This window comes from Balearica regulorum, chromosome 5, assembly GCF_011004875.1.
Source record: "Balearica regulorum gibbericeps isolate bBalReg1 chromosome 5, bBalReg1.pri, whole genome shotgun sequence".
In the NCBI taxonomy this organism is placed as follows: Eukaryota; Metazoa; Chordata; class Aves; order Gruiformes; family Gruidae; genus Balearica; species Balearica regulorum.
In genome coordinates this window covers 35104789-35131421 of record NC_046188.1, presented here as the reverse complement: position 1 = coordinate 35131421, position 26633 = coordinate 35104789, and the positions used below count along the sequence as shown (strand labels likewise).

Genomic DNA, 26633 nt, shown 5'->3' with positions numbered 1-26633 from the left:
AAAAAAAAAAAAGTCTCAAATCTTGTTCTTTCAAACACAAACTGATGCAACAGCTCACTATTTCAGGAGTCAGATCTCTTTCTTCCTCATGACATTGCCTTTAGCTCCTTCTGTCCTATTTCCATCTCCTACCTCCTTGCATCAGCTGTGACAGTTGGCAGGTGCTCTGCCAAGCTTTACTTACCTTGGTGAAACAATAAAAAACATGGTGCTCTGGTACTTACATTCAACTTGCGGAGGGATCCGCCAGCACCAGCTAAAGGCAGAGAGCAGAAGCACATCCTTCTTTGGATGGGTGGTGAACTGTTACCTTAGCTCCCTTATTCCATGAAACTTCCAATACTTCACCGCAACACCAAGCCATCCTGTTAAGATCCCCTCATGGTTGTTTCCTCAGTGCTTGATCTTAACAATAATGTAGTAACAGTGAGGCAGCTCAGCTGGGCTGATGGGGGCAGGAGGTTTCTGCCAGATCACCAAGCTGAACCAATTCAGCTGGTAAGTTGGTGGTATGTGGGGAAGGAGGCAGGGAACAGAAAGGTAGCAGAACTGTTCCTTTCATTAACATATCACTCAAGAATTTTAGAAGCCTACTCCTGCTAAATTATGTTCCACCATGCTAGTTGTGAGAATCACCAACATGTATTAAAGATGAACAAAAAGGAGAGCCAGAACAGAATCACTCCTGACTTCAGCAATTTCAGACTTAGTAATTTCTTATGTCCAGAGTCTACATATGACAACATAAATTTCTAAATCCCTATAGAACAGGGTCAGAAAAGGGACAAAACCAATGGTTTTATTAAAACCAAAAGTATCCAATGCTTTCAGCTCTTACATTTTGCCAATAAGCAATTCGCACATACGGAAAGCTAATGAAAAGTCTCAAGTGTTTACTCTTAAATAGTTTTACAATTGATGACAAACAGTTTTAATTCCCAAAGATGTAAACATTTGCTTGTGCAAATCAACTTTTAAACACACTATGGCTTCTTACATTCATTTCTTGCAATATTATCAGCATCTAAAACATGCTTCTGCACCATCTAGTTAACACTACTCTATTGCTCTAAAAATAAGTTAAAACCATCCTTTCATATTAAGATAAAACATTTTACTGCTCACGAATGAAAATACTTGGTACCTATTGCAGAACACATTGCTGGATGAACTTTTAAGACTTTTCACTTCTTGAATAAACCGCACATTTCTTTTCCATGTGTTCTAATAATTCTCCAGTGTGTGTGCACATGTCAATTTACCTACTCAACAAGGAAAACATACTCCCAATTTACTTCAACAGAAATAAAAACCATTGTCTCAAAAGAAGTAGAGCTGGTGTAGAGCTATGCTACACTTAAAACTAAGTAGTAAATCAATTTAACAACCAATACTCAGCATCAAGACTTTTCTCTCATGTCTGTTTGAAATGTCTGAGAATTATTTTTTTTTTAACTTGGTACTTAGCCTAAATACTGCAAAAATTGTTTTGGGAGATGCAGCATGTTTTTAGAAGCTGAAATAATCAAACATGACAGCTAACACAAACATTTGTACAATCAGGTTATTTTTGTTTCAGAAGTCAAATTAATTTGGAGGAACTGACTAGCATTTACAAGTTTCAATAAGTGAAGAAAACCTCAACATAAAACAAGTTCTTTGTACAAGTCCATGACTTGTACAGTTAAAAAATAAATCAAAAATACAAATAATTAGAGCTAAAAAATAATCATACAAATTTAGATTTTTCCAAAGCTTAAGCAAGTTACAATAAGCCCATTTAGCCATCATATTTGATCTTACAAGTCTACTGGTTTTGCAGTTGGTAGCAGTTTCACTTTAGATATTGGATTCTTTGGAGAGCCTCTATAACGAACTCTTTCTTTTCCTGCAGTATTTCTTGTGAGTGTAGATTTTTCTAGGGCAGCACCTGAAATATTTATATTTGCATTAACTTTTAAACTGGATTTCACTGTTTCATGATTGGTTAGATCTTCTAGAACAGACTTTGATGAATGAACGGTCATTTTCTGTTCGTGGATTCCAGCAGTTCTGATAGAAACATCAGGCTTGTCTGATAGATTTAATGGCCTGCAACACGATTTGGATGTTAAGTCTAGCTGCTTATGAGATATAGAAACTTGGTCATATGTACTTTCACTCCTGAGTGACAAAGCCACGGAATTCTTTGAGGGCTTTTCTGTGCAGGAGAATAGTGCAGAATCATAGCTCAAAGATTTAACCAGCGGTGAACCAACATCACTTGCTTTAAGCAGCTGAGAGCTTACAGATCGTCTGTTAGCCTCCAATAAGGAATTAATTCTTCTTACAGACTGTCTAACAGGAGTACGCTGAAACTTAAGAGGTGGTTTAGTTTTGCTTGCAGAACTTGAATCATTTAATGAAAGCTTGTTGAACCATTGTACATGGTCAGAAACCTTACCGTGGTCAGAAACAGTTGATGTTTTAGTTAAAGTTTTATCAGAATTCTCAGCTTGCAAGTATTGGTTGCCCACTTCATTTTGTGATTTAGGCAACTGTGAAGTAGGAAGTCCTGCCATAGAAAGTTTAGAGGTATCTTCTTCTAAATTACAGCATTTTACCACACAATTTTCAGCTGTTTGTGAGTGTGCTAATTCTATTTCCTCTTTTCTTCTGAAGGAATCTAATTTGTTTAAGTCATCTTTTGACGAACTGTTCTGAACAGTCAACTTGTCTTCCTTGGTCAGTACTTGAGGCACAGAAAGTTGTGGTACATTTTTTACATCTGGTTTTGGGACCTGAAGTTCAATCTGAACAGAAGTTTTGAAGTTTCTTTTCTCCAAAACTTTTATTTCTTTTTTTTGTGATTGCTGTTTATCAATAGCATAAGATTGATTAAATTGGTGCAACAGCTCTCTGGATTTTGTATCTGCTAAACTTTCAGAAACTTCTTCAGCTAACCATTCTTTCTCTGGACTGAGCCCTGTAAGACACAGAGTTTCAGTTAATGTTTCACCTGCTGCGTCTGAGAAGGAAGATTTTATATCACCTATCACATTGTGAAGATTGCTTCCAGATGCAGAAAAGGCTTGCTTAACTTTCAGTAATGTTTCTGCAGTTGAATTACTTTCCTCTTCACAAAGCAAGAGTTCTAAGCTGTTGTCTTGTTTGCTTACAGTTGTGGATTTGAATTCATCTGGAACAACTGGTGGTTTCCCGAATATCAAAACAGGTTCTGAAGAACCTATTCCCACTTCAGGGCATCCTGGCAGAATTCCCTCATTCCTGCTGATCGCCTGAGAATCTTTAACAGTTGGACTATTCCATGACATTCGGTGAAGTACTTTATCGTGATATTTTGGAGTTAGCAAGTTTTCTTCTGACTTGCTCACGTTCTTTGAACCTTAAAATAAATATCACAATGTTTAAGAATACTATCTCGTGATTTTAATGATCATTATAGGCAAAATTATTGCTAAAAAAAACTAACTATCAAAAGCAGCACTGAATTTAAAAATGCCATTAGTCCCTTAAGTTTCAGAGATGTGAAAAAAGGTCAGAATATTAAGAACTGAAATCACACATCTCATCTTGCTTAACTAAAGACAGCTACTAAAACACACTAGAAATACAACAAGCCTGTCCTAAACCAATTCTTTTTCCCCAGGAGCCACTAACATTCAAGTAACTTTTGTCCTACTAGCTAGAAGCACTTTTAATCCACTTACTTTTATACCTTCACTCATAAAGTTACTCTTGCTCTACAAAAGCAGAAGTTTTCCCCGTCTAATATATCCTGTTAGATACTTACCTTTCTTAGGGAATTTTTCATTGACACATGGGCTGAAGAGCACATCTCTCTTTGCACATTCAGTTCTGCTTTCCAAACCTTGCTGACTTGCAAGACGCCTTCCAATATTTTCAGATCTATTACCAACCGCACATCCCGATACAATATTCTTGAACAAACAGAAGGTGTTAATTACTTTCATACAAACTTGTATTTTGGAATCTCATTTACAGAGGAACCTCCAAAAAAAGGCTATGCAAATCAGCCATAGCAGCTTTTTCTTGGCCATACTTCATCTTCCCTCGATTCTCTGTAGAGCTAGGTAGGGAACAACCCACCTGCACTTAGGCTTCACCACGCTCTGAACATAGTGATTCCGTGCATAGGCTCTGTAATATCAGAATTTCAGCAACTGCGAGACCTACTGATCACAAGCGTGGTGGGTTGACCCCAGCTGGCAGGTAAGCTCCAATCCAGCCACTTGCTTACTCCCCACTCCCCAGAAGGATGAGGAAGAGAATTGGAAAGGCAAAAGGAGTGGCAAGGGGACAGGGACAAAAAAACAAACAAAAAACCCCCCAAAAAAACCCCAAAACAAACCCACCAAAACCCAAACCCACATGCAATACTCATGACAAATAGACTGACACCCAGAGAGCTCCTGAGGAGTGGCTACTTTACCCTGTCTCAGTTTTATTGGCAAGCATGACATTACATGGCATGGAATAGTTCCTTGGTTGATTCAGGTCAGCTGTCTCACCTGTCCTTCCTCCAGCCTCTTGCCCCATCCCAGTACAAGCTGACCAGTTACTGCTATGAAAATAAATCTAGGGCTTCTTGTACTTGATAGCAGGTCCAGTTATGCTGTGATCTCCCCATTACCACGTAAGTCCTTCCTTCTACTGAAAAGCAGTGCCCAAAACTTAGGATTAAAATTCACACAGTAACAGGAAGACTGGGTTAGAAGCAGAATACCTACCATTTCTCTGTTGCTTTTCCCCAAACCAAACTTCAAACGTAATGACCTACGAACCATTTCTTTTCGGCTAATCTTCGGTGAAAAACAACCTGTCTTTCCTGATTCAGCCCTAGGAGGACAGAGGGGAGGAAGCAACACATAAAAAACTCTTTAGGAGGGCAATGAAAACATCCTGACAGTTGTTTGTGGTTACTTCCTCTAGTTTTACTTCTATTACCTTCTTGCCAAACTTTTTTAATAGACACAGGAGGCTACTATACCAGATCTTATTTTGGTTTGAGCTCCATTTTGCCAGATCTGGTGATTTTAAGATTACTATAAAAATTTGGTATGTTTTGAACATCAAAAAAAGATCATTTTAAAGACAGATTGAGATTTTACACACCATTAATCAAGGGGTCTAGACTTACCTTTCCAACTTATCTTTAGTTTCTGAGAGTTAAGGCAAATTACCTGTATAATTTTTTGCTTGCGTGTCTTTTACTTCTTCTGTTCCCTGTACTAGACAGATGATTTTCAGCACCAGTTGAAGGAGACAGTGAGGTTTGTGATGACTCAAGAGAAACGCAAGGGCTTGCTTCAAACTGGACTGCAGGAACAAAATCATAAGTACATGATCTTAAAATGGTCACATTTTTCAGATAAAGAGACTTAATACAATAAAGACTAGTTTTTTAAACAGCACAGATTTGATTGCTTATTTTGTGGAGTGCTGGGTTGAAATTACTTTGACTTCCACTTTTATCTAATGTTAGATGAAGCTGGTGCTTGTAGCATCCATAGTAGTAGCCGCGTTGCAATTAATTACATGCTACTGATATCACTACCTCAATTAAGTTTCCACACTGCTATCATCTGATGAGTTCCTCAAATTTAAGAGCTCAAGAAAAATTAGATCCAGTTTTAATATTATTTGCAGCGTGCTTTTTTTTTTTTTTTTTACATACCTAGCCAGAACAGATAAAGCAAGAACAAATGAAAGAGTTGCTACTCTACTAAACTTTTTTATGAAAAAGATGCATTACCACTATCTTTAGAAAGTGTCATTGCTTTGGTTTGCTTATCCATAGAAACAATAATTTCATGGTGAGCATGAAATGACTTAATGAACAAAAGCAAGAAGTTTTATACCACTCAACTGAGTGGAAGAAAATTGATCTTCAGGCAAAACAAACACAGCCAATCTAGAAATTTTTCTTTTTACTCTGACTTCAGCTGCCACCATGTTAAGGAATCAAACAAAAATAAAATAGGATTTGCAGAAGAGCCTGACAGTTGGAAGCACTCTAAAAGAATTAAGTGGTATTAAAGTATTGTCAAACAAAAGTAAAACTTTTTCTATAAAATTTTGAGATTATTTAGCCCCTAGAGAAGACAAGAGGCAATTGGATTTAAGAAGGAACCTTTATAATAGCAACAATTACATTTCACATGGAGCTAAGATCAGCTATTTAAGTATTTAGGAGACAGAAGGCGGCTACAACTTTCAAAAGGTTGCAAGCATAGCACACAAATTTGTGAAGACTGCCTAAGAGAGAAACTTGAGTATAACCTAGGTGACACAGAGGGACTGAAAAAGATAAAAGGACATCAGGATTGCAGATTTGAGAGATTAATAGAACAGAAGACAAGAAAAGAATTTTGCTTTTGCTCTGTCCATGTAATATGACAGTCACTGATGAATATAAACTATTTACTAAGATGAGAAAGTAGTGCAAGGAACACTGCTAATTGAAGATTACCAATGACTGCTTAACTAGAACAAAAAACCTGTACATTTAAATTAAAAGCCACAAGCAACCACTTCAAGTAGCAAGAGAAAAATGAAGGCACTGTACCTGATGCTGGCGTTGAGCCACTGATGAAAATGCTACTTGGTAACAACTCAAAAGCAAAATTATGCTTAAAAGATCGTCTCTTCTTGCTGGACAAGCCCTGAGAGCAATCAGTTGGAAGTTTACGCTTGATACTTGGAGTAAGAACCACCGGAGTCACTGATGAAAGGACTGAAATTAAGAAAACCAAAGTTTCCAATGACAGATTAAAAGGTTGAGAGTTTACTAAAATATAAACAGTTGTTTTGATTTTTTTTTAAACTCTGAAAGAAAATAGTTGTAAAAGCTTAGCCAAAGTACATGCGTTTTCAACAGGCAAAGCAACCAGCATAGCTTAGGGTTTGGGGTTTTTTTAATTTTGTTGGGATTCTTTTGCAAGTTAGAGTACTAGAAGGGAAAATATATTATTAATATGGGGATTTAGATTTATTAGGAGAAAAAAAAAAAGTATAGTCATCTTCTATAGTCATAGTTTAAGAGACAGAGTAAGAGTGAAATAATTTCAGTCCTGGCAAATTCATTCCCAAGATGATAAAATGCTGCACTACTGCACTGAAGCCTTAGGGTGTGTTAGATAAAAAGCACAAGTTCAGCTGTGTAATCCTAGAATCGTACAGCCCACAGCTGCAGTCATTGTAGCTGCTCCAAGAACTACAGTAAATGCAGTATCCTCAATAAAGATGTATCTATATTTAAAGTTTTAAACAATTCAAACATAATCACTTATATTCAACTAAGTTTAGTTCTTCAGTTAAAAAAATTGTGGAATATAGTTGACAAATCCAGAAGACACTGCATGGGCTTTATTTAGTACAAATACACCAATACCTACCGCTTCTATCTTGTTGAGGTGTAGTGGAGGGTGTTCTGTTAGATTTAAATTTATTCAGTGCTCCACTAACCATATCTGAAATGCAAGACACATTGAGCAATCAAATTTAAATATGAAGTTTGTCTTGCTCTATTTTCAACTCAAGTTTAACTCACATTCTTTCAGAGAGAAATAAACCAAATCAGTTTAAATGGTGGTTTTATGTAAAGAAAACTATAGTCCATATCGCATCAACATAGTTTTTGCTGCTGAAAAATTCTATTTGCCTTAAAAAAAAATTTTAAAAATGCACAGACAACAGAAGTTTCTTGTTGAAAGTTCTACTGGCCATTATGAAATTATATGCCTTCTGATTTCTTGTAGACAAATCTAGAAAGTATCCATTGAAGTCTTCTCACAAAGTCTCACAGACTTTCTCCTTTACTGGACAGTCATCTTGAAGCTGAAAAACTCTTAGAGCTTTGAAGTTAGGACCAAATAGAAGTATGAAATTTTGGTCTTGCAAAGAAATAACATACAACTTTTCTATCAACTATGTGATTTTGGTTTGGAGTGTTCTGTCTGTTTGTTTGTTTTAAAGGCAAAATTAAACCCAGCAGAGTACATGCATGAAGTTCTACTGTTTTTCCTGCTTTAGAAGTGTAAACTTGTATTTTTGTTAAGTGCAATATTGCAATCTTCAGTTGTATTTCTGTGTGTTCATAGCAAAGCTTGGCAAACCACAAGCCTGCAGTACAACTTTTCTGGTGTATGGTAGAAATCAGGTAGTTTTTAAAAACTCATCTTTGACAATAGATAAAATATAGTAATACTATGTTTTACTACATCTGGAGAAAGATTAGAAGCTGCCTACTATCAGAACCTATCCCACCTCCTTCTCCTCAAAATTTTAACATTCACAAACATTTATCACTTTGCAACTCCAGGATGATATCCCTTCTTCAGAGTGGAAAAAGTATATTACACCAAAAAAACCAAACAAACCATGCCTTGGCTAAATATATACAATAATAAAGTCTTAATTTCAATTGCTGTCAGGTTTAACATTCCAGGTACATGAGCTAAATACATACTCATATTTTTATAACAATACATACAAGATCAGTATTATCATGGATTTGAATCACGTCAAACATAGGTATTCCATAGTATTTCCTCAAAGAGAATGCAGAAGAACAGAGATTATACCATTTGATTGTACATATGTGGCAAAAAAAACCCCTATTGAATAGCTACACGACAAAAACCACCAGATCCACATTATCAGAGTACACAGTATCCAATAATATCCAATTCAGTTGCACTTCAAAACACAAATTACTCTAATTCAACACACACATGCCATTTATCTCCTTGCCTTCTCATGACCTGACTTATTGAAGTATACAATAACTGAGTGTCCAAGAATAATTTCAAAACTAGCCAAAAAAAAAAAATCTTTACTTTATCACTGTTCTGCAACAGGGTCTGAAGTTGACTCAACAAAAAACTGGAGCATTAATTTGGCTTCACAAATCCAAACACAAGCAAAATAGTTTCTTTGGTAGATAACAGACACAGTAGAATAAACTCAGAGTAAATATACAATAAAGTGATGTGATTACTGAAGTCTTATCTAGATTTTGCAACTCAAACCCAACAAATTTCACAGGCATCTATCTATTCTGCTTGTGGAAGAAGCAAGTGCTTAGGATCAGCATACCTGAAGCCTCAAAATAATTCTATTTTAGTTGCTGAAACTTTCACACAACATACCTACCTCCAACACTTCGATGCCTCCTCTTCTTACATTCACTGGGAGATTCATTTTCACTGTCTTCATGGCCCCACAGTGAGGGAGTAGATTGAAAGGCATCAACACCTAACATTGCAGGAATCTTTTCCAAGATAAATTCTGGTACCTGCCCTGAATTAGTTGAGAAATATTTTTTTTTAAAGATATTTTAGAAGTTGAACAGAAAAGCTGTATACAAGTGTGTGCAACAAGACATTTTGATAAACTTTTATTATCTTACCGATTTCTGCTGCATGGTCAATAAATGTTTGCACAACAGCGGCTTGCAAGCGAATTTTTTTTTCTGTACTGGCTGACATCTTTTCATTTTCATTCGAGTGCAAGAGGTTGGGAGCAAAAATCACTGCCAGATTACTGCTATCCATTCTGTTTTCATTGGATCTTAACATGAAAAGTTTGTTGGTTTGGTTTTTGTGGAGTTTTTTTAAACACAAATTATCAGGACATAAGCAGTGGAGAGAGAAAAAAAAAACAAATTAGACAAATGCAGGGGAAAAAAACCACACACACCCCAACAAAACCAGACTCATTCACTTGAGTGCTCACATACTGAGATTAATGTGTAGACTTAAGCACTTCAGGCTAGGTAACTGCATGACTATGTGATTGAAATCAAGAGGTTCTAGACACAGTTTAGTTTTGGGGAATGCAAGGTATCAGTTAGATTATGTTAATTTTATCAGTCACTCCTTTTGCTTTCCAAAGAGTGAGAAATATAGCTATGAAAGAATGGAACAAAGTCAATTGTCCAGCAAAATAAGGTTTCATAAAGAAAACATTTTGGATTTATGAAAGAAAAGACCATGACTGAACTCTAGTGAATGACTGCAGATTAAAGTCACAAACCACTCACAGAAAGTTACAGCAGTTGCCTGGAAAGAAGCTGTTAAAGGAATCGGGAGCTGTTTCCAAGCGCTCTCTTTACACTGACCTTAGGGACACAGTTCTCAGAAAATTGAAAAAGTATCTCAAAGCTTCAATTGTTCTGTCGGCCATCAAACAAGACAGCAACACAGTTGCAGTTTTCTTCTCATTTCCTAGCTGCTGAGCTTTGAAAAGGCCTTCCTGCAGGTGAGGTGGAAGGATGGGTTCTGGCAGCTCTCTGAAGAACTGTTTAAGAAGCCCGGCAACATCACATGGCAGTGCAGTCGATAGGCAATTTTCACCTTGATCCAGTTTACTCTGAAATTGTTCATAATAAATATGATTTTAAGTCTTCAACATACGGTCAGATTTCTAAGTTTAGGCATTAATCCTCTAGCCCGTATCAGAAAAGACAGTCCCATCTTCCCCATTTTTAGTTTCAGCCTTGTCATGTTTTACGCAACTACGGTATCTACAAAAAGACACTGACGACGCTGTCAGACCACATGCATTAATTCACAGATTTCCCATGTGTACGTCCTTCTGGGAGAATACTGTTAAACAAATATCCTCGCAGTATCCAGTATGCATAACTGCTAACAAGTTTGTTCAGTCACAAGCGTATTCTCACCATCTGGAAAGCTGAAAAATTTCCCAGAAAAAAAAAAAAAAAAAGAAAAATGGTGAAATTCATCAGTTTCTGGACTGATCTCATTTCTAGAGCAGGTAATATTACCAGTCTACTTCCAATACTAAAACTCAAATATGACTGAAAAGCATCCAAAAAACTAAAACATGCAGCTGATTGAAAGAAATGCAGCTTATTTAAAAAAAAAAAAAAGAAAAAAGCTTTAGATAATACCTTTAAAGCTTTTAAACGAACAAGAGATCCAGACTTTCTGAAGAGTCCCTCAGTATGAACATGTTCTTCCAAATATTCACAAGTATCAACAAGAAAGCTGAGGAAAGAACAGTATGATACTTCTGACGCTCAGAATAAAGCTTGTTTTTTCCAGAAAAACTATTTCATGATAAATAGCTAAAACTTAATGTGTAGCATAGTTTTCCCCAATGACAAGAAGTATAAAGAAATACAACTGAATGATAGCTGTGGCTCTGAATTCCCCCTTTAACTTTTGCATCCCTCCTTCCCCAACTGAAATTAATTCCTGTATCCCCCATAAGCTTTAGCAGGCCTGGAATAAATATTATGTTCCCTCTTCTGACAAGAGTTCAACACTATAAAGAGAGCAAAGCAAGTGTAAGTCTAAATATACGGTGTTAATTTACCTCGGAACATAACCATATTCTGGCACAAATGATTGCGGTAATGCATGAAAAGATATTCCAAAGATTTTACCCTAAAATACAAAATTCAATTAATGTTATTCAAAAGTTGATAGAATCGCCAGCTACATATTACAGAAAAGCACGTATTCCACAAAGTACAAACAGAAGGGTAGTTAAGACAAAAAACAAAGTCTTTCAGATAAGAGGTATTGTCAGGAAAAGCACTATCATCTCTAGATAGCTGAGCCCATGTTGATTCTAGTTACAGGTAACACCCTAGATTACTGTGAAAGACTAGAAAGGTTTTCTGCAGTCTGTTTTGCACTTTTTATTTTACAAAGAGTCAGTTTTCCTGTAAGGCCTCCAAGTCAGCAAGGATATTAAACAACAGACCGTTCTGAAATCTCACCTTACCTTGACATTTGAAATAAAGAAAAAAAAACCACTTTAAAGAAAAAAATATCTGAGGCACTTGAGATTGCTGTTTCAGGGAGGATTAAACTCAACAGAGTAGCCTAGAAAACTGTTCTGAACTCTCATATTCAGCATTTGTATTTAAGAAACTGTTACAACTCTATTGCATTATAGCAAGGCATCAGAGCATCTGTTACATATTAGAAAACAAGCAATTTCTTCAGTCATTACTACGGATGCTCACCTAGAACGTTTTTTTTAAATCTTTATCTGAGGTTACTGCACAGTCGTTTCAGTTATAAAAGCCCACATTTCAATGTAACAACGTGTACTTTTATTTCTTTGTCAACTTCTTTTCTGCTTCTATTTACAGAACATGCAAGTCAGCCCCTTCCTCAACCAGAAGAGGATTGGGATCACACTCAACTTGCTATCAGAGATGAATGTTGGCAATATATACCTGAAATTCAAAGTGCTGATCATGTTGGGAAGATAGTTAATCAATAACTAACCCAATTAGGCCACCTTTGGCCTATCTGTCCTACAGAAAACAAGCATGACACGACAAGGAAAGAGAAGCAACTTGTGTGGGTCATTGTATTCCAGGTTGCTACTAAAAGTACAAAAATGAAATTAACTCAAAGATAGAATGTTTCTCTGTATTTACAAGATTATGCAATAGAGAATTCCAGTGGCTTGTAATTCAATGTTTAAAATTCATAACTGATATCCTCACTTTACTGTGTTTGAAACATCAGAAGTTGTGATTTAAGTTCTTAAAATAAAGTTATGTCTGTTCCCTTACAATAGAACTAGAATGCCCCCGGCAAAACAAATGTCATTCTATACCTTTTCCTACCTTGCTCAGTTGTTATTTAACTATACATTTTCTTCCTTGTAATAAATTTAAGCACTACAGAGAGCTATATAGACATCTTCTATTACGACATACATATATTATTCACAGCTCTTCTTATCCTCCCTTCAAATGGAAAAAAAAAAGTCTAGAACCATACGCTTGACATTGACAAGGGGGAAGAAACTAATTCTAACTTTACTCTTGCCCTCTCCCTTCCCAAACAGCCCAACTCAAGCATGTGTTCTCACAACTTCTTTGGCTTATATTGACCAAAGGTTACCGTAGCATTTTGTAATATCTTCTCAGCCTTACAGAAGGCTCATTATGAAAATGCTCAGTTCTGCTTTACACAGGAATCTTGTTTTGACAGCGGTCCATGCTTTATAAATTAGAGTCTACCAGAAGACCAGTGTTCTGAAGTGGGCCTCAATACTGTATAAACTGGCATCTGTTACGACACTGAAGTTTTTAAATAAGAGTCCTGTGACAGAAAACATACTTTTTTTTTTCCCTTCAACAAGTTCAAAGTAGGTATTTAAAAATCACAGGACAGATTTTGTTTCTGAGAGCACAGGCAAAACAAGGCCAGATTTGCCTGTACCAAAATTCCATAGTCATGTCTTATACTAAGAAACCATGCAAACAAAGCCCTTCAAAAATCAAAAGCATCAAGTAAAAGACACAAAGCTTTTAGAAACTACACAGTAGCAATGTAAATCAAGAAATAACCACTAAGATTTAAATTCCACAGTCAGTGACATCAAGCACAGTAATATGTAGAAAGCTCTTGCATAAACCAGAAGCATGCATGCGTGTTTGAGAACATCAACTACATTAACGAAGAGGAACACATCTCGTTCCCCATCTGGTCTGCCTTGCAACATCCAGGTCCTAAAGGGGCGGGGGCCCGGGGGAATTCAGCTTCACTAAGCCATTTCTTGCCAGAGCACAACCTGGCTATCCTGACGGCCGTCTGGAGCGCTTGCTCACTGAGGAAAATGGAGGGGGGGGGGTGACGGCTGCTCCCCACGGCGGGAGGTCATGCCCCGTCGGGGGAGGGGGGGCTAGCAGGAGCAACTGCGTTACGGCACCGGCACCGGCGCCCGAACGGGCGGCCCCCCGGGGACAGACCGGCTCCGGGACCGCTGCGCTTTGCCCCCTCACCGGCAGCCGGCGCGCTCCCCCACCCCACCCCCATCTCCCACGGCGCAGCGCCGGGCGCCGCCGCTGCCCGGCCCGGGGAGCGGGTGTCCTCCGTGAGCGCCACAGCGCTACCGCCCCCCTTACCTCCGCAGCCGCCGCTCCCGGCTGCTTGGCCGCCGCCAGGCAGCTCCCGCTCTTGACTTTAATCCCATAAGACGCCCGGAGCTCCTCCAGCACCGCCAGCCGCACCAGCCTTCGCCTCTGCTCCGCCATCCCAGCGCTCGCTACCTCCCGCACCCCTCGCTCCCCAGCCCCCCGCCGCCCCTCACACCCTGCTCAGAGCCATCGCGACCTCCCGAGCCAGCCCCGCTCTCGCGCCACCGGTTACCGCCTGGCTCAAACCCAGCGCCCAACCCCGCCCGCGCCCCTGATTGGGCCGCTTGCCGTTCGAAATCAGGCCCCAGCCGCCCAACGGCCAGCCGGGGCTGTCCCGGCGCTGCCTGGCTCCTGCGCTGCCTCTCAGCCTCCGTCTGTCCTACGGCCCTGCGCGCCGCCCTCGGGCGATCGCGCCGGCTGCCTAAGGGCCCTTCCTCCAGCTCGCCCCTGTGAAGGCGCCGCGGAGGGCCGGTCGGGTCGGGCCGGGCCGGGAGCTGCTGCGGTCGGTGGTTGGGGCGCCCCGGCGGGCGGCTGGGCGCTGCGGGGGCTGCCCCGTCTCTGGGCAGTGGGAGACGGAGCGAGCCAGCTGCCGGGACAGAGCAACAGGCGCGGCAAGCGGCGGGGGCCTCAAGCACGAAACCCAGCGCGTGTCCCTCCGCTCCCCCGCAGCAGGTCTCAGGCCAATGTTACCAGGCGTGGGCTCGGTTTGGTTGGGTGTTTACTTAACGTGTTTGGGGTTTTGAAAATAAATTTAAAATTGTAAACCACCGCAGTTTTGTGAATAAAACTCTTCAAGGAGGAATGAATACGGGATGTCAACCTTACTTGATTGTAATGGTGATGTACATTGGCATAGAAAAAAGATGAAGTGTCTTCCTTCACATCTGCTTTAGTCGGTGGTGTAGCTTTCCCCGGCATTAGCTTTGGTCTGTGCAGAGCCGGCCGAGATGATTCACCATTTGCCGTGGGCAAAGCCACAATTTAAGTGGCAGTTAAACCATTAGCTCCAGGGTTGTTTGTACTTTCTAAATTTGGGGTTGCTTACTTCTTCCAAACTGTTCTCACACACCTTCTCCAGGAGGGTCATTTGGGGTTTTGCGCTATGTCGTTACAAGAAGAACTGCTTTCTTTTAAAAAAAAAAAAAAAAAAAAAGGTTTACATTCCAATGGTCACTCTTCAAGTGTTCACAGTCAAATTAATGAAATGCAGTCTTTCAGGGTAGAGTCAGAAATAAGTTTTGCTGTAGCAAAAAGAAGCTTTCCAGCTTTTCCTTTATATATATTCTAGTACTAGTACTAAAATGAGTCTTAATTCACTGAAAGGGAATACCACAAAGCCACAGAACGATAATAACCACGTTATGGTGCTCTGAACACTTGTGGACACAAGAACTAGAGAATAAAAGAAAACTAGAATAGCTACAAAGTTTTTCCAAAAGTCATCAAAATATGAACAGAAAAAAACCCCTAGGAAGTTATGTGGAAGAAGGACCTAGCAGCAATAATAAATAGCAGATTAGACATGAATTGTCTTAAGTAAAACCCCAGGATTTTGATTATGGATGCAAAATCATGTCCTTGAGCAAAAGTAATATTCCTCTAAATGTAATTTTAGTACAGCCTTACTGTAAATATTATTGTCTGTCTTGGCGTTGAAATTACATGGAAATACAAAATTCCAAAACCTAAAATTTCACTGATGGGAAAAAGTAAAGGAATAAAATAAATAGGTATCATAGAATTTAGTTTAAGCAATCTCTATCCAACTTACGTTTCTGTAGTAATGATGAATTACACAAGAGGGAGCTGTGATCTGATATATCAAACCTTTTCATGTCAAGTATTTTCCATTCAGTATTCTCATAAGAAAAAACACATGCTGATAGTATGTGCTGCATTTTTTTCCCAAAAAAGTGATGGAGGTAATCTTTCTACATTTTGCAGAAGGTATTTAAACCCACAGTATTATCTAGTAATTTTGTCAAAAACATTTGTCAAATATTTTAATATCCTTTAGGTGACTATTTTAACATATTTCTGCTTTATTTACAGCTAGAGACTGGAGCAGAAAAAATACTTTGCAAATAAGAACTAGGCATCTAATTTTGGAACCAGCTGTAGCATCCCAACTCAAATCTATTGCATTCTTTCAAAACTGAGTCAGAAAAAATAAACAGCTATTTGGTTCCTTTTTTTCCCCCCACAGAATTGTCTAAGAATTGACATGCCAAGCTACTGGCATTTTAAATAGTTCTAATTTTCAGAGGCTACGGGTGAAATCCTGTTCTGAATGAAGTATATTACATAACTGTTGTTATCAGGAGGGCCAGGCTTACACTGCTTTTCGCATCCAGCATGCAATACACAAATGTATTTGTAGACACATACAGGCTCTCTTTTGCACTATCCACGTACATGTATATATTTACGTTTGGGGAGGAAAAAAACCCATGGCACCTACATTTAGTGTGACATTTTGCAAATTTTGGAAGATACTCCAGAAATGAGAGCTTTAAAAAAGAAGTCAGATGTTTACTAATAGTCTAATTTCAGTAACTGCTCAGGACAGTCAGTGGTCGATCCAACCAGAAACTCAGCTGGAGGAAGCAGAAGCAAACTCCTTCAGCAAGCAGAGTAACATGAGGAGTACAGAAAACAACCCTTACTCTGAAGTACCCCTCCATGAACAAACTCAGAACTTGGTGGGAAGGAGGGTAAGAATCCCTTGTTCTGGCAATACGAGGGCTGGTTTTGCCTTACTTCTTCAACCAAACGAGCTGAGGGCAGAAAGGTTATAAGGGCAGATCATGATAAAGATCATGAGGGCAGAAAGCCAGATCGTACCATCCAGGAGAAGCTGTGAAAAGTAGCTGCATGAGGGAGTTTACGCATTGATGTCCTCAGAGTCTGACTACTAGTACAGTTTATTCTGAACATCCTTACTCATTCTTGTCTCTTCCTGGCTTTCTCTCTTAATGAGAAATTATTTACCCTAATTCCCAGTTGTCATCTCTCCATCCTGTTCAGCCTGCATTTACGTTAGTTATGTCCCTCTTCCATCTCCCACTCCCTCCGCTGCTTTGCCTTCTCTTCAGTAAACAATTTTGCCCAGGACTGAAAGGGGGGGGGGGGGGGGGGGGGGGGGGGGGATCGATCTCATGCAACGGTGTCCCTGCTTGCAACCATTCAGAATTATGTCAGAAGCAAAACAATCTGGATACTCTGAATACCTTCAACATTTAAGATTAACTATATCTCCTACCTCTGTAACTAGCTTGATGAAAACCAATTCCAAATCAAGAAAATAGTAAGGAAGAGGATTTAAAGTGTATTTGAAGTTAGAAAATAAGGCTAGAAAGAGTGTCTTCCAAACTGACATTCAACATGAATTTCCTCTGAACCATGGTTTGAGGATAGAATCATTCTATTTAACCCACGTTGGATTTGGGTTACAAATTTGGTCTCAACTTACCATCTTGTCACTTCGGGTTTTTGAAGACACTATTGCAGAAAATTAGGTACGACAAAACCTTAGCATCAATTGTATAAATTGCTAACTCTATATCTGAGCTGGCTCCATATACAGATTTCTTGGGGACAGATTATCAAAGCTAACTCGTTCAAGTCTGAATATTCCACACTAAGAATCATCAGTATTTTGTCTGAAATATTCTAAAACTTGATTTTGTGAAAAGCAGTGATTGAATTTGGTTTTTTAAACACAGTAGTGCTGCAGTCAAATAACTTTTTCTAATGAAATTTTGGGACAGTGCTCAGAGAAGGGCAGTACACAGCATACCTTTCCTCCATTTACTCTGCAAGACCATGTGTTGGAAGAACAGAGGAGTCACCCTGTGAGGGAGAAGATACTTGCATCTCTAATTTATATAGGTGAAACTTTGGAAAAGTTTGAAGATTTCATAGGAAGATTCTAACATATATAACGCTAGGATCTTGAGTCAGTGACTAAACTTCCATGCTTATTGCACTGAGGAAGCATTTTACCTAATTTTCTTTGGGGCTAGAGACAGTACATCTGATACCTTCAAGTGCTAATTGGAATAAATCAATCAACTGTAAGCAAGTTTCAAGTTTACCACATCATCTGGAACTCTGCTAGAAAACAAAAACTTGGAAAATGACTGAAAGTAACAAGATTTGTTGATTAGGCTGAGAATTTGGGAAAATTCCTTTTACCACACTAAGGAGAGGGACTAGTAAAATTCACCTCAGTGGCTTGCAAATATTGCATTAGAGGTTGAAAGACAGAAGAAGCAATTTATTTGCTTCCTACCTTAGCAGTAACATTAAAAAGAACAGAGGTACCCAGAAGAAAAAAAGTCAAAATGGAAAGGCAGGAATTGCATTCTTCAGTTTAAATAAGGTTTATTTTAACAGAAATCTGAAAGGTAAAAAGGAGGCTAAAGCTAACACAGAAGTTGATGATGCATATTTCCACCTTAACGTATGTGTATGACAGCGCGGAATCCGGGCGAGGACCCAAGTACCTAAATACATCCAAAAGCCCAGGAAGGATTTCCGAGACTTCAAGCCACTGCCCTGGAAAGCATGCTTTTGTTTAACAATACTAGAAAAAAACCCCAACACTTAAAACTTCTAGGAGTTCTACAAATAGTAGCCTGTAGTAGTAGAAAAAACATTCAATGCTTTGTTGACATCCTAGGCAATATTGATAATTCAGGATAAGTAGTCTCAGGGCGGATAATCTTTTAGCCCCATTCAATTTTCCCAGAGTGCTGCATTTCTCAGAGAGGATACTCGTAGCAGTCCTCTGTTTCTATTCAGGTTAGCAAGTCTATACTTAGGTTTTACTTTCAAGATATACAAAGCAAAACTAGTTTGAAATCCTGTTTATTTAATAACAATTTTAAATAGTTTCTAAGTTTCATTTTGGATTAATTGGGATTGGCTTTTTTTTTGGGGGGGGGAGAGGGGAGTTGAGGAGGGGTAGCTTTTATACCCAATATTCTAATTTTAGACTTCAAAAAGAGCGTGAGTGCCTAAAGGCTTATGTAGTTTTTCCCCCACCTATAACAGTTGGTCTTACAAGAGCTATTATCTACAAACCTGGTGTAAGGATATAGGTAGGGATAATGACAGTTACCCTGCCACTAGCACACAGAAATGTTCTTGTTTGTTTATATCTTGCAGAGATAGAAGCTTATTTGGAAATCTGGGTCTTACCTGCTGCTGCACCTCTTCCTGTGTCAGCAAAGACTACAGAATTCCCCAGCACGTTCTCAAGGCAAGTCTGCTTGTTCTCTACGGCAGGGACAGCAATAGCTTATTCCCTCTCAAGCAAGGTCTTCAGGGCAGAGCAAAATGGTGATTACTTCCCTTTCGAGGGGGGGGAGAGAGGGGGAAGATAAAAAAGGGAAGAAGTGCCATAGGTTTAATGCTGTTATCAGACAAAAAAAACCCCAAACCATAATAGTTTCCTCTAACCAAGTCTGAATCAAGGATCTAGAGTGGCACTCAGGAAAAAAAAAAAAAAATCTCTTCCTCTCACTTATCACCTTCCATTTTCTTTTTAAATTCTGCTTAATAAAAGCTCTTTTTTCAGCACATCCCTTTCATATACTTCCTGGTAGGTAAAGGAGAAATTGATTTTTTTCATCAACTGGCTCCCTCTAATATCTTGTGAATCCTAGAACTTAGGGATAATACTCAGGTAACAGGAAGTTTAATTTCCTTTTTTCAACTCTATGTAAGTAGAGACTGCATTTAGAGGATTATGGAATGTTTCTGGTAGAATAATTTTGAAATAATAAATAGTTAATTCATTGAAGGGTTGCAAATTTTATATCCAAGGAAAAACCCAGGTTTTTGAAAACTCTGTGTCAAGAATTCAGTTCATTTGGGTAACTGCTATTTTAGAACACAATTGTGTGACACTGACTTGAGCCGAGTCATTGAACAATTTTGTCAGTATTTTCTATGTGGAGAAACGATTTCCCATCCACTCTCAGGAAAGAGGGATGGGTCGTGTACTTTTCTGCTTTTGTGGTAGACTTTCAAGTGTCTTATGTCTGTTATATGTGTACCATAGTTCAAAACATGTATCTTCCCAGTTCCCACTTCACTTGGAAAGATATGGACACATCTCCTAGTTAGCTTGAAAAATGAACCAAAGGCAGTATGGTTTTGTAGTGGGTTGATCCTGGCTGGAGGCCAGGTGCCCACCAAAGCTGCTCTATCACTCCCCTCCTCAACTGGACAGGGGAGAGAAAATATAAGGAAAGGCTGGTGGGTCGAGATAAGGACAGGGAGAGATCACTCACTCCTTCCCACGGGCTGCAGTCCTTCACAAACTGCTCCAGCGTGGGTCTCTCCCACGGGGTGCAGACCTTCAGGAGCAAACTGCTCCAGCATGGGTCCCCCACGGGGTCACAAGTCCTGTCAGCAAACCTGCTCTGGCGTGGGCTCCTCTCTCCACGGATCCACAGGTCCTGCCAGGAGCTTGCTCCAGCGCGGGCTTCCCATGGGGTCACAGCCTCCTTCGGGTGTCTCCACCTGCTCCGGCGTGGGGTCCTCCACGGGCTGCAGGTGGAATCTCTACACCCCCTCATCCTTCCTCCATGGGCTGCAGGGGGACAGCCTGCTTCACCATGGTCTTCACCATGGGCTGCAGGGGAATCTCTGCTCCAGCAACTGGAGCACCTCCTGCCCCTCCTTCTGCACTGACCTTGGTGTCTGCAGGGTTTTTCCTCTCACATCTTCTCGCTCCTCTTTTCTGGCTGCTGCTCTGCAGCAGTTTTTCCCCTTCTTAAATACACTATCCCAGAAGCACTGCCACCATTGCTGATGGGCTTGGCCTTGGCCAGCAGTGGGTCCGTCTTGGAGCCTGCTGGCATTGGCTCTATTGGACAGGGGGGAAGCTTCTGGCAGCCCCCCCGCTACTATAACCTTGCCACACAAGCCAAATGCAGGTTTCTTCTCTGAAGAGATATGGTTTTGATCCACTGCAGTAATCATACTGAGAATACATTACTAAGACAACACATTCATTCTGAAGACCTATGTTTCTAGAGTTTAAGGGTTAATAAAACTTCCTTGGGATGAAATAAAAGCTTCACACTGGTATAATTCCGTACATGGAAAGGAAATTAAGATTCCTCTTATATTACTCCACATTTGTAGACTACTTGAGATCAGAAGTGCTTCACAAACTACATAGAGGACTCGGCTCACATGCCAAAATCCTCACTCAGTTGAAAGTACAAAAGCATTGACTTGGGCAGACCCCACGGCAAAAGTTAGATGGGACACTAAGGATCATGTCTTGTGTCACAGAACTTGTCACAAATATTCCAGAAGGACTAGATTTTAGTTTTTCATTAATGCTTTAGCAAATTGTTATCACATTGTGAAAGTAGTGATTCAGAGGCGAAATGCCTCGTTTATTTGTTTGTTTGTTTGTTTATGACAACACATTAGTTTTCATAGATTAGCATAGAGTTTAAAGCCAGAAATGACTCTTAGATTGTCTAATCTGACGTCTTGTAAATCACAATCCAGCAATTTATGTACTAAGGTAACAACTGATGGTTAGACAGTTTTTCTAATGGGAGAACGATTTGTGTTTGACTCTCTCGGGCAGAAAAAAGTGAAAACCGCATTCTTTGGCAAACATTGTAACTGTTATGAAATTGTATAAAAGATAGGTATAAACCTCTCCTCCAGCTACACTGATAATAAAACAAGAATCTGAAACTCTATTTTATAGTCTACCCAGTCCTATAGGCCTATTTTGAGGAAGTCTGTCAGATCACAACTGGAGGAAGATTTAGACGAAGGAGCTAATTTCTAGATTTCAGACAACCTTTGGTGTGAGGTGAAGCAGAAGAGAAAAAATGCTGCTGCTGCTGCTGCTTCTTCTGGTGCTGCTGCTGCTGCTGCTGCTGCTGCTTCTTCTTCTTCTTCTTCTTCTTCTTCTTCTTCTTCTTCTTCTTCTTCTTCTTCTTCTTCTTCTTCTTCTTCTTCTGGCACATCTTCTGGGCAGGTTCATATTCTAGATGCCTTGAGAATATAAAAATCAAAGAGCAGGAAGTTTAGATACTTCTAGTCCTGGGTAGAAGCTGAGTGGGAGTTTTAAAGTTGCTATTTTGGACTTGTGCCTACAGTGGGATCCCAGGTGGAATGCAGCTGTCCAAGTCTTATATGAGGCACCTGAGGCTTTAGTCAGATACACCATAGCATGTTTGAGGTAGGAGCTGTTCTGAAATCTTTAGAAGTTTAACTCCAGAACCAGATCTTGATGTTTTCTCTCCTGACTTTGATCTCTCCATTTCAGTCGGTGTGGAAAGGAGGGATGGTAAAGCAAGCTGTGTATGGGAAATTAAAATGAGAACAAAAGCCTGTCCAAATTATGCAACAAGGATCATTATGCTATAAAATTGCTCTTCAAATGTGGCTGTCATTGAAAGATATTAAGATTTCAACAGTTATTTTCTTGATGAAGACTTAATTTCTTGCATAAAAAGGTTTTTAAGTTTAAAGCTATGCCTACACAATTAGTGTCCTTTGGTTTTTGGAATGTTTGAAGGGTGCTAAAGGATTTGAATATTACAGAAGTATTTTTCGTCACTACAGATCAGTTGTCTCAAACTACTTTTGCAATACTCTTATAATTTAAACAATTTACAAATTTAATGTATAGATACAATGCTAGTTACAAAGACCACTAGATCATTTTGCAATGAAATGTATGTAGGTTTAGGAACTTGGTGCAGGCTTGAGGGTCATGCTGCTGTATCTAGGGCTAGAGCTGAGGTTGGGCAAAAACAAGCAATAACTACATTTCATCTGCCAATTCAAAGGAAAACTTTACTGGAATAGAGCAGAGAACAGAAGCCACAGGTTCCCCTTTTTAACCCCATTCTCCGTTTCTCTTACGGAATGAGGTTTTCCTGTGTGCAGTGAGGCAGAAATAAGCCGGTTTAAGATACCAACAGTGAGAGTGTTCAAAGAAATAAAATCTATAGCTAATATTCACGACGGCGTTGTTGTTTAGTTTCATAAAGTGCCTAGTGATGTACGTGTCACTGGAGGGCTCTGCTGTGCGTACCTGTAATCAAAGAGCACTCTGGCCTCGGAACAATAACCTGGTGTGTGGTTTGAAGCAAACTCACACTGAAGAGCTTTCCTCACACAGGCTTTCCTTCCTCAGTTTCCCCCCTAGTCATCCCGTACTCAGCAGTTACATAGTTGTTCGTTGTGGGGTTGTTACCATACCCTAGTGCTTGGGATGGGAAATCTGGCCCCTGTTTCTGACTCTGTCTTGCTCCTGCTGTGTGGTCCTGGGCTCCTCTTAAGCCTCCATCTGTAAAATGCTATCTGTCTACTGAATGTTTAAAGGACAGTAGATAATTATTTTGTAGGTTTATTTAATATATTCCCCCAAATTCTTTTTTCCATTCTTTTAATCTTTGGAATTGTTTTAATCTAATTTCTTTATACAAATTCACTTTTTTTTTTTCTGTAGTAGAAAAAGTAATTGTATATGAACAAGAATATTTACTGTTACTTTTGTTACTTCTTTTTTCCCCTTCCCTTTCTTTGTACACATTTATGTTACAGATGCACCTACTGGACTTAGCTGGCATTTTAGCCTCCTTATGCTTGATGCTACATAAATCCAGTAAGAGACAAGACCTATTAGGAAAAGCTTGGAATCCAAATAAACAAGGCAGCACATATTATTAGGTAGAAGAGGCACAGACTGATGATATGTCTGGTCTAGGAAGGTCAATGGCTAAGCTAAATAAAAAATCCAGGTCTTTTGAAATTCAGTCCCACTGACCTACACCACCTCTTTTTTCATACAGCATCAGTAATTCTAACTGGGTAGAAACAGTGGTACTGTGACTTAAACATACATTTCTCCTGTATGGTGTGATCCTGTTACCTTTGTAATAAATACAAAGACTTCTAATGGCTATTGAGACCAGCTCATATTGAAGAGCAAATCGGTAAAGGGAGCATACCTTCAGATAGGCTTACGCAAACAGTTCAACCAATGCACCAAGTACATTTTCACAAGTTGGGACTGGTTAGTAAATAAGATGGAGAAAAAACCAAACAGACCTTGATTTAGACAGCGTTGACTATTTTAAGAGACCACAGTGTAACTTCTTTATCACTCATTTTTGGATCTGGATGGTCTACTGACAAACTTTTAGAGAAAACCAGACACAAACATGCAGCATTATTGTAGGTGGCAATAGTAAGGTCACATTTATTACTCCTATTTTCATTACAGTTACTTTTACAAATAGCACTGACGTCTCACTGCCATAAGGGTTTGTAGTGGGTTTGCATGGCAAGGTTTTGGTAGCAGGGGGGCTACAGGGGTGGCTTCTGTGAAAAGCTGCTAGAAGCTTCCCCTGTGTCTGACAGAGCCAATGCCAGCCAGCTCCAAGATGGACCTGCTGCTGGCCAAGGCCGAGCCAATCAGCGCCTCTGTGATAACATATTTAAGAAGGGAAAAAAACAAGTTAGGGAGAGCTTTTGCAGCCGGAGGGAGGAGGGAGAAGATGTAAGAAACTCTGCAGACACCAAGGTCAGTGCAGAAGGAGGGGCAGGAGGTGCTCCAGGCGCCGGAGCAAGATTCCCCTGCAGCCCGTGGTGAAGACCATGGTGAAGCAGGCTGTCCCCCTGCAGCCCATGGAGGGAGGATGAGGGGGTGTAGCGATTCCACCTGCAGCCCGTGGAGGACCCCATGCTGGAGCAGGTGGAGGCACCTGAAGGAGGCTGTGACCCCGTGGGAAGCCCACACTGGAGCAAGCTCCTGGCAGGACCTGTGGACCCGTGGAGAGAGGAGCCCACGCCAGAGCAGGTTTGCTGACAGGACTTCTGACCCCGTGGGGGACCCACGCTGGAGCAGTTCATGAAGAACTGCAGCCCATGGGAAGGACTCACGTTGGAGAAGTTCCTGAAGGACTGTCTCCCGTGAGAGGGACCCCATGCTGGAGCAGGGGAATGATGAGAGGAGTCCTCCCCCTGAGGATGAAGAAGCGGAAGAAACACCGCGTGAGGAACTGACCGTAACCCCCACTCCCCGTCCCCCTGTGCCGCTGAGGGGGGCAGAGGTTGAAGCCGGGAGTGAAGTTGAGCCCGGGAAGATGGGAGGGGTGGGGGGAGGTGTTTTAAGATTTGGTTTTATTTCTCATTCCTCTACTCTGTTTTGCTTGGTAATAAATAAGATTAATTTCCTCTCTAAGTTCAGCCTGGTTTGCCCATGACGATAACTGGCAAGGGATCTCTCCCTGTCCTTATCCCAACCCACCAGCCTTTCGTTATACCTTTTCTCCCCTGTCTAGTTAAGGAAGGCAGTGATAGAGCAGCTCTGGTGGGCATCTGGCCTCCAGCCAGGGTCAACCCACCACAGGGTTATATGTGAATGTAGTTAGAAACAGTCTTGTTACCTGCAAAGCCACCATCCTGAAACCTCTTACACATATGGATACCTTTCTATTATTTGTGGGTGGATCTTAATCCATTTCACAGACTCAGCATGTTGTGAGTGCAGAGCAGCTCGGTTCAGCTTTCCCTGTACGACTACGGGAACTGGATCTCTGCAGTCTAGGTATGTCTGGTGTGGTCAGATGTCACCCAGCCTCGGGGACGGGCTTTGCCACATGACCGTGGCTCTGCAGCTTCCCTCGCTGGCACGCGTGTATGTGGCATGCCTCCCTGTGTGAGCTTGCAAGCTTTTGAAACTGCACATCGCAGCTAAGCGTTGTTCAGTGGTTAATCTTTGCTTTATTACATCTCATCGTATATTCTTCTAGCTTTATTACCCAAGTGTTGTATTATGTATGCTTCAACTGTGTTATCTCATTCCTCATCACCTTAGATAAGCTGACTGTATTTAATGTTAACGTAGTCAGCGATCCTATTAGAATGATCTTGACATTTCATGTGGTAAAACTGTTTATTTTACAGGATTAGAATTAAGTGTCTGCTCATCTATTATTTTCAATTATTTTAGAAGAAAACAAAAGATGACTGAAAGAGACTAAATACATCGAGAACAAGAACTTAAGAGAAGGCAGCAACTCGGAAGAAAAAAGAACAGAAAAGTTTCCTGAGACAGCTAACGAAAGAGGCAAATAAGAACCTACTGCTGTACACTTAAATTTCCTCTATTCTTTGTGATCTTTGGAATTTTGCGCTGGTTTTAATACATTTCCAAATATCTCAATTTTCCAAATTGCTATATCTGACTTTTGCCACAGCTTTACAAAGCAAACTAGTTCTAACTATGTAAATATTGCCATTTTTACATATATCTTATTTATATGTTATTTTAAAATTCATTTCATTTTTAGTTACTTTTGCTCCTAAAAATACCCATAAGATCAGCACTCATCTAGGAAATGCAGAAGTTCTTCTGGGTTTTTTTGTCTCATGACTACCGATAAGTTTAGATTCTTACTGCATCTGAAAAAAAATTACCTGCCTTCTACTCAAAGGCATTCACGCTGGTGTCAAGATGTGTCAAGATCTTTTGCTGTGCCACCTCCAGTGAAAGGCTGTCAAGGTGAAAACGCTGCATGTCATCCTAGCTTCCCACGCTACATCCAATTTTAATTGACTCTTAAATTGCCACAATATCTTGTGAGTACTATATTCTGTCAAGTACATGTTTATAATCAATCCATGTTTCCTT

The 26633-nt window shown here is 40.0% G+C and overlaps 1 protein-coding gene and 1 long non-coding RNA gene across 5 annotated transcripts; one reads left to right on the top strand and one right to left on the bottom strand.

The window, feature by feature from the left end:
• Positions 1-773: 773 nt before the first annotated feature.
• On the bottom strand, positions 774-19298 carry ARHGAP11A (Rho GTPase activating protein 11A). Of its 4 annotated transcripts, none has more exons than XM_075754110.1 (12): positions 13928-14195; positions 11368-11438; positions 10940-11036; positions 10145-10395; positions 9434-9594; positions 9178-9324; positions 7419-7493; positions 6590-6757; positions 5205-5340; positions 4752-4860; positions 3794-3941; positions 774-3385 (listed from the first exon to the last, which is right to left on the bottom strand). In XM_075754110.1, exons 1-12 carry the CDS (start codon positions 14054-14056, stop codon positions 1800-1802), a joined length of 3078 nt encoding a protein of 1025 aa, XP_075610225.1. In that variant the 5' UTR covers positions 14057-14195; the 3' UTR covers positions 774-1799. The 4 variants fall into 4 exon arrangements, with proteins under 4 accessions (XP_075610225.1, XP_075610228.1, XP_075610227.1 ...); XM_075754113.1 differs by lacking the exon at positions 13928-14195 and adding an exon at positions 12242-12262; XM_075754112.1 differs by lacking the exons at positions 7419-7493; positions 13928-14195 and adding an exon at positions 19145-19298.
• LOC142602038 (uncharacterized) lies at positions 14416-26633 on the top strand. The gene is made up of 3 exons (XR_012835672.1): positions 14416-14611; positions 19112-19205; positions 25953-26633. It is a non-coding gene; the product is annotated as an uncharacterized LOC142602038 (long non-coding RNA).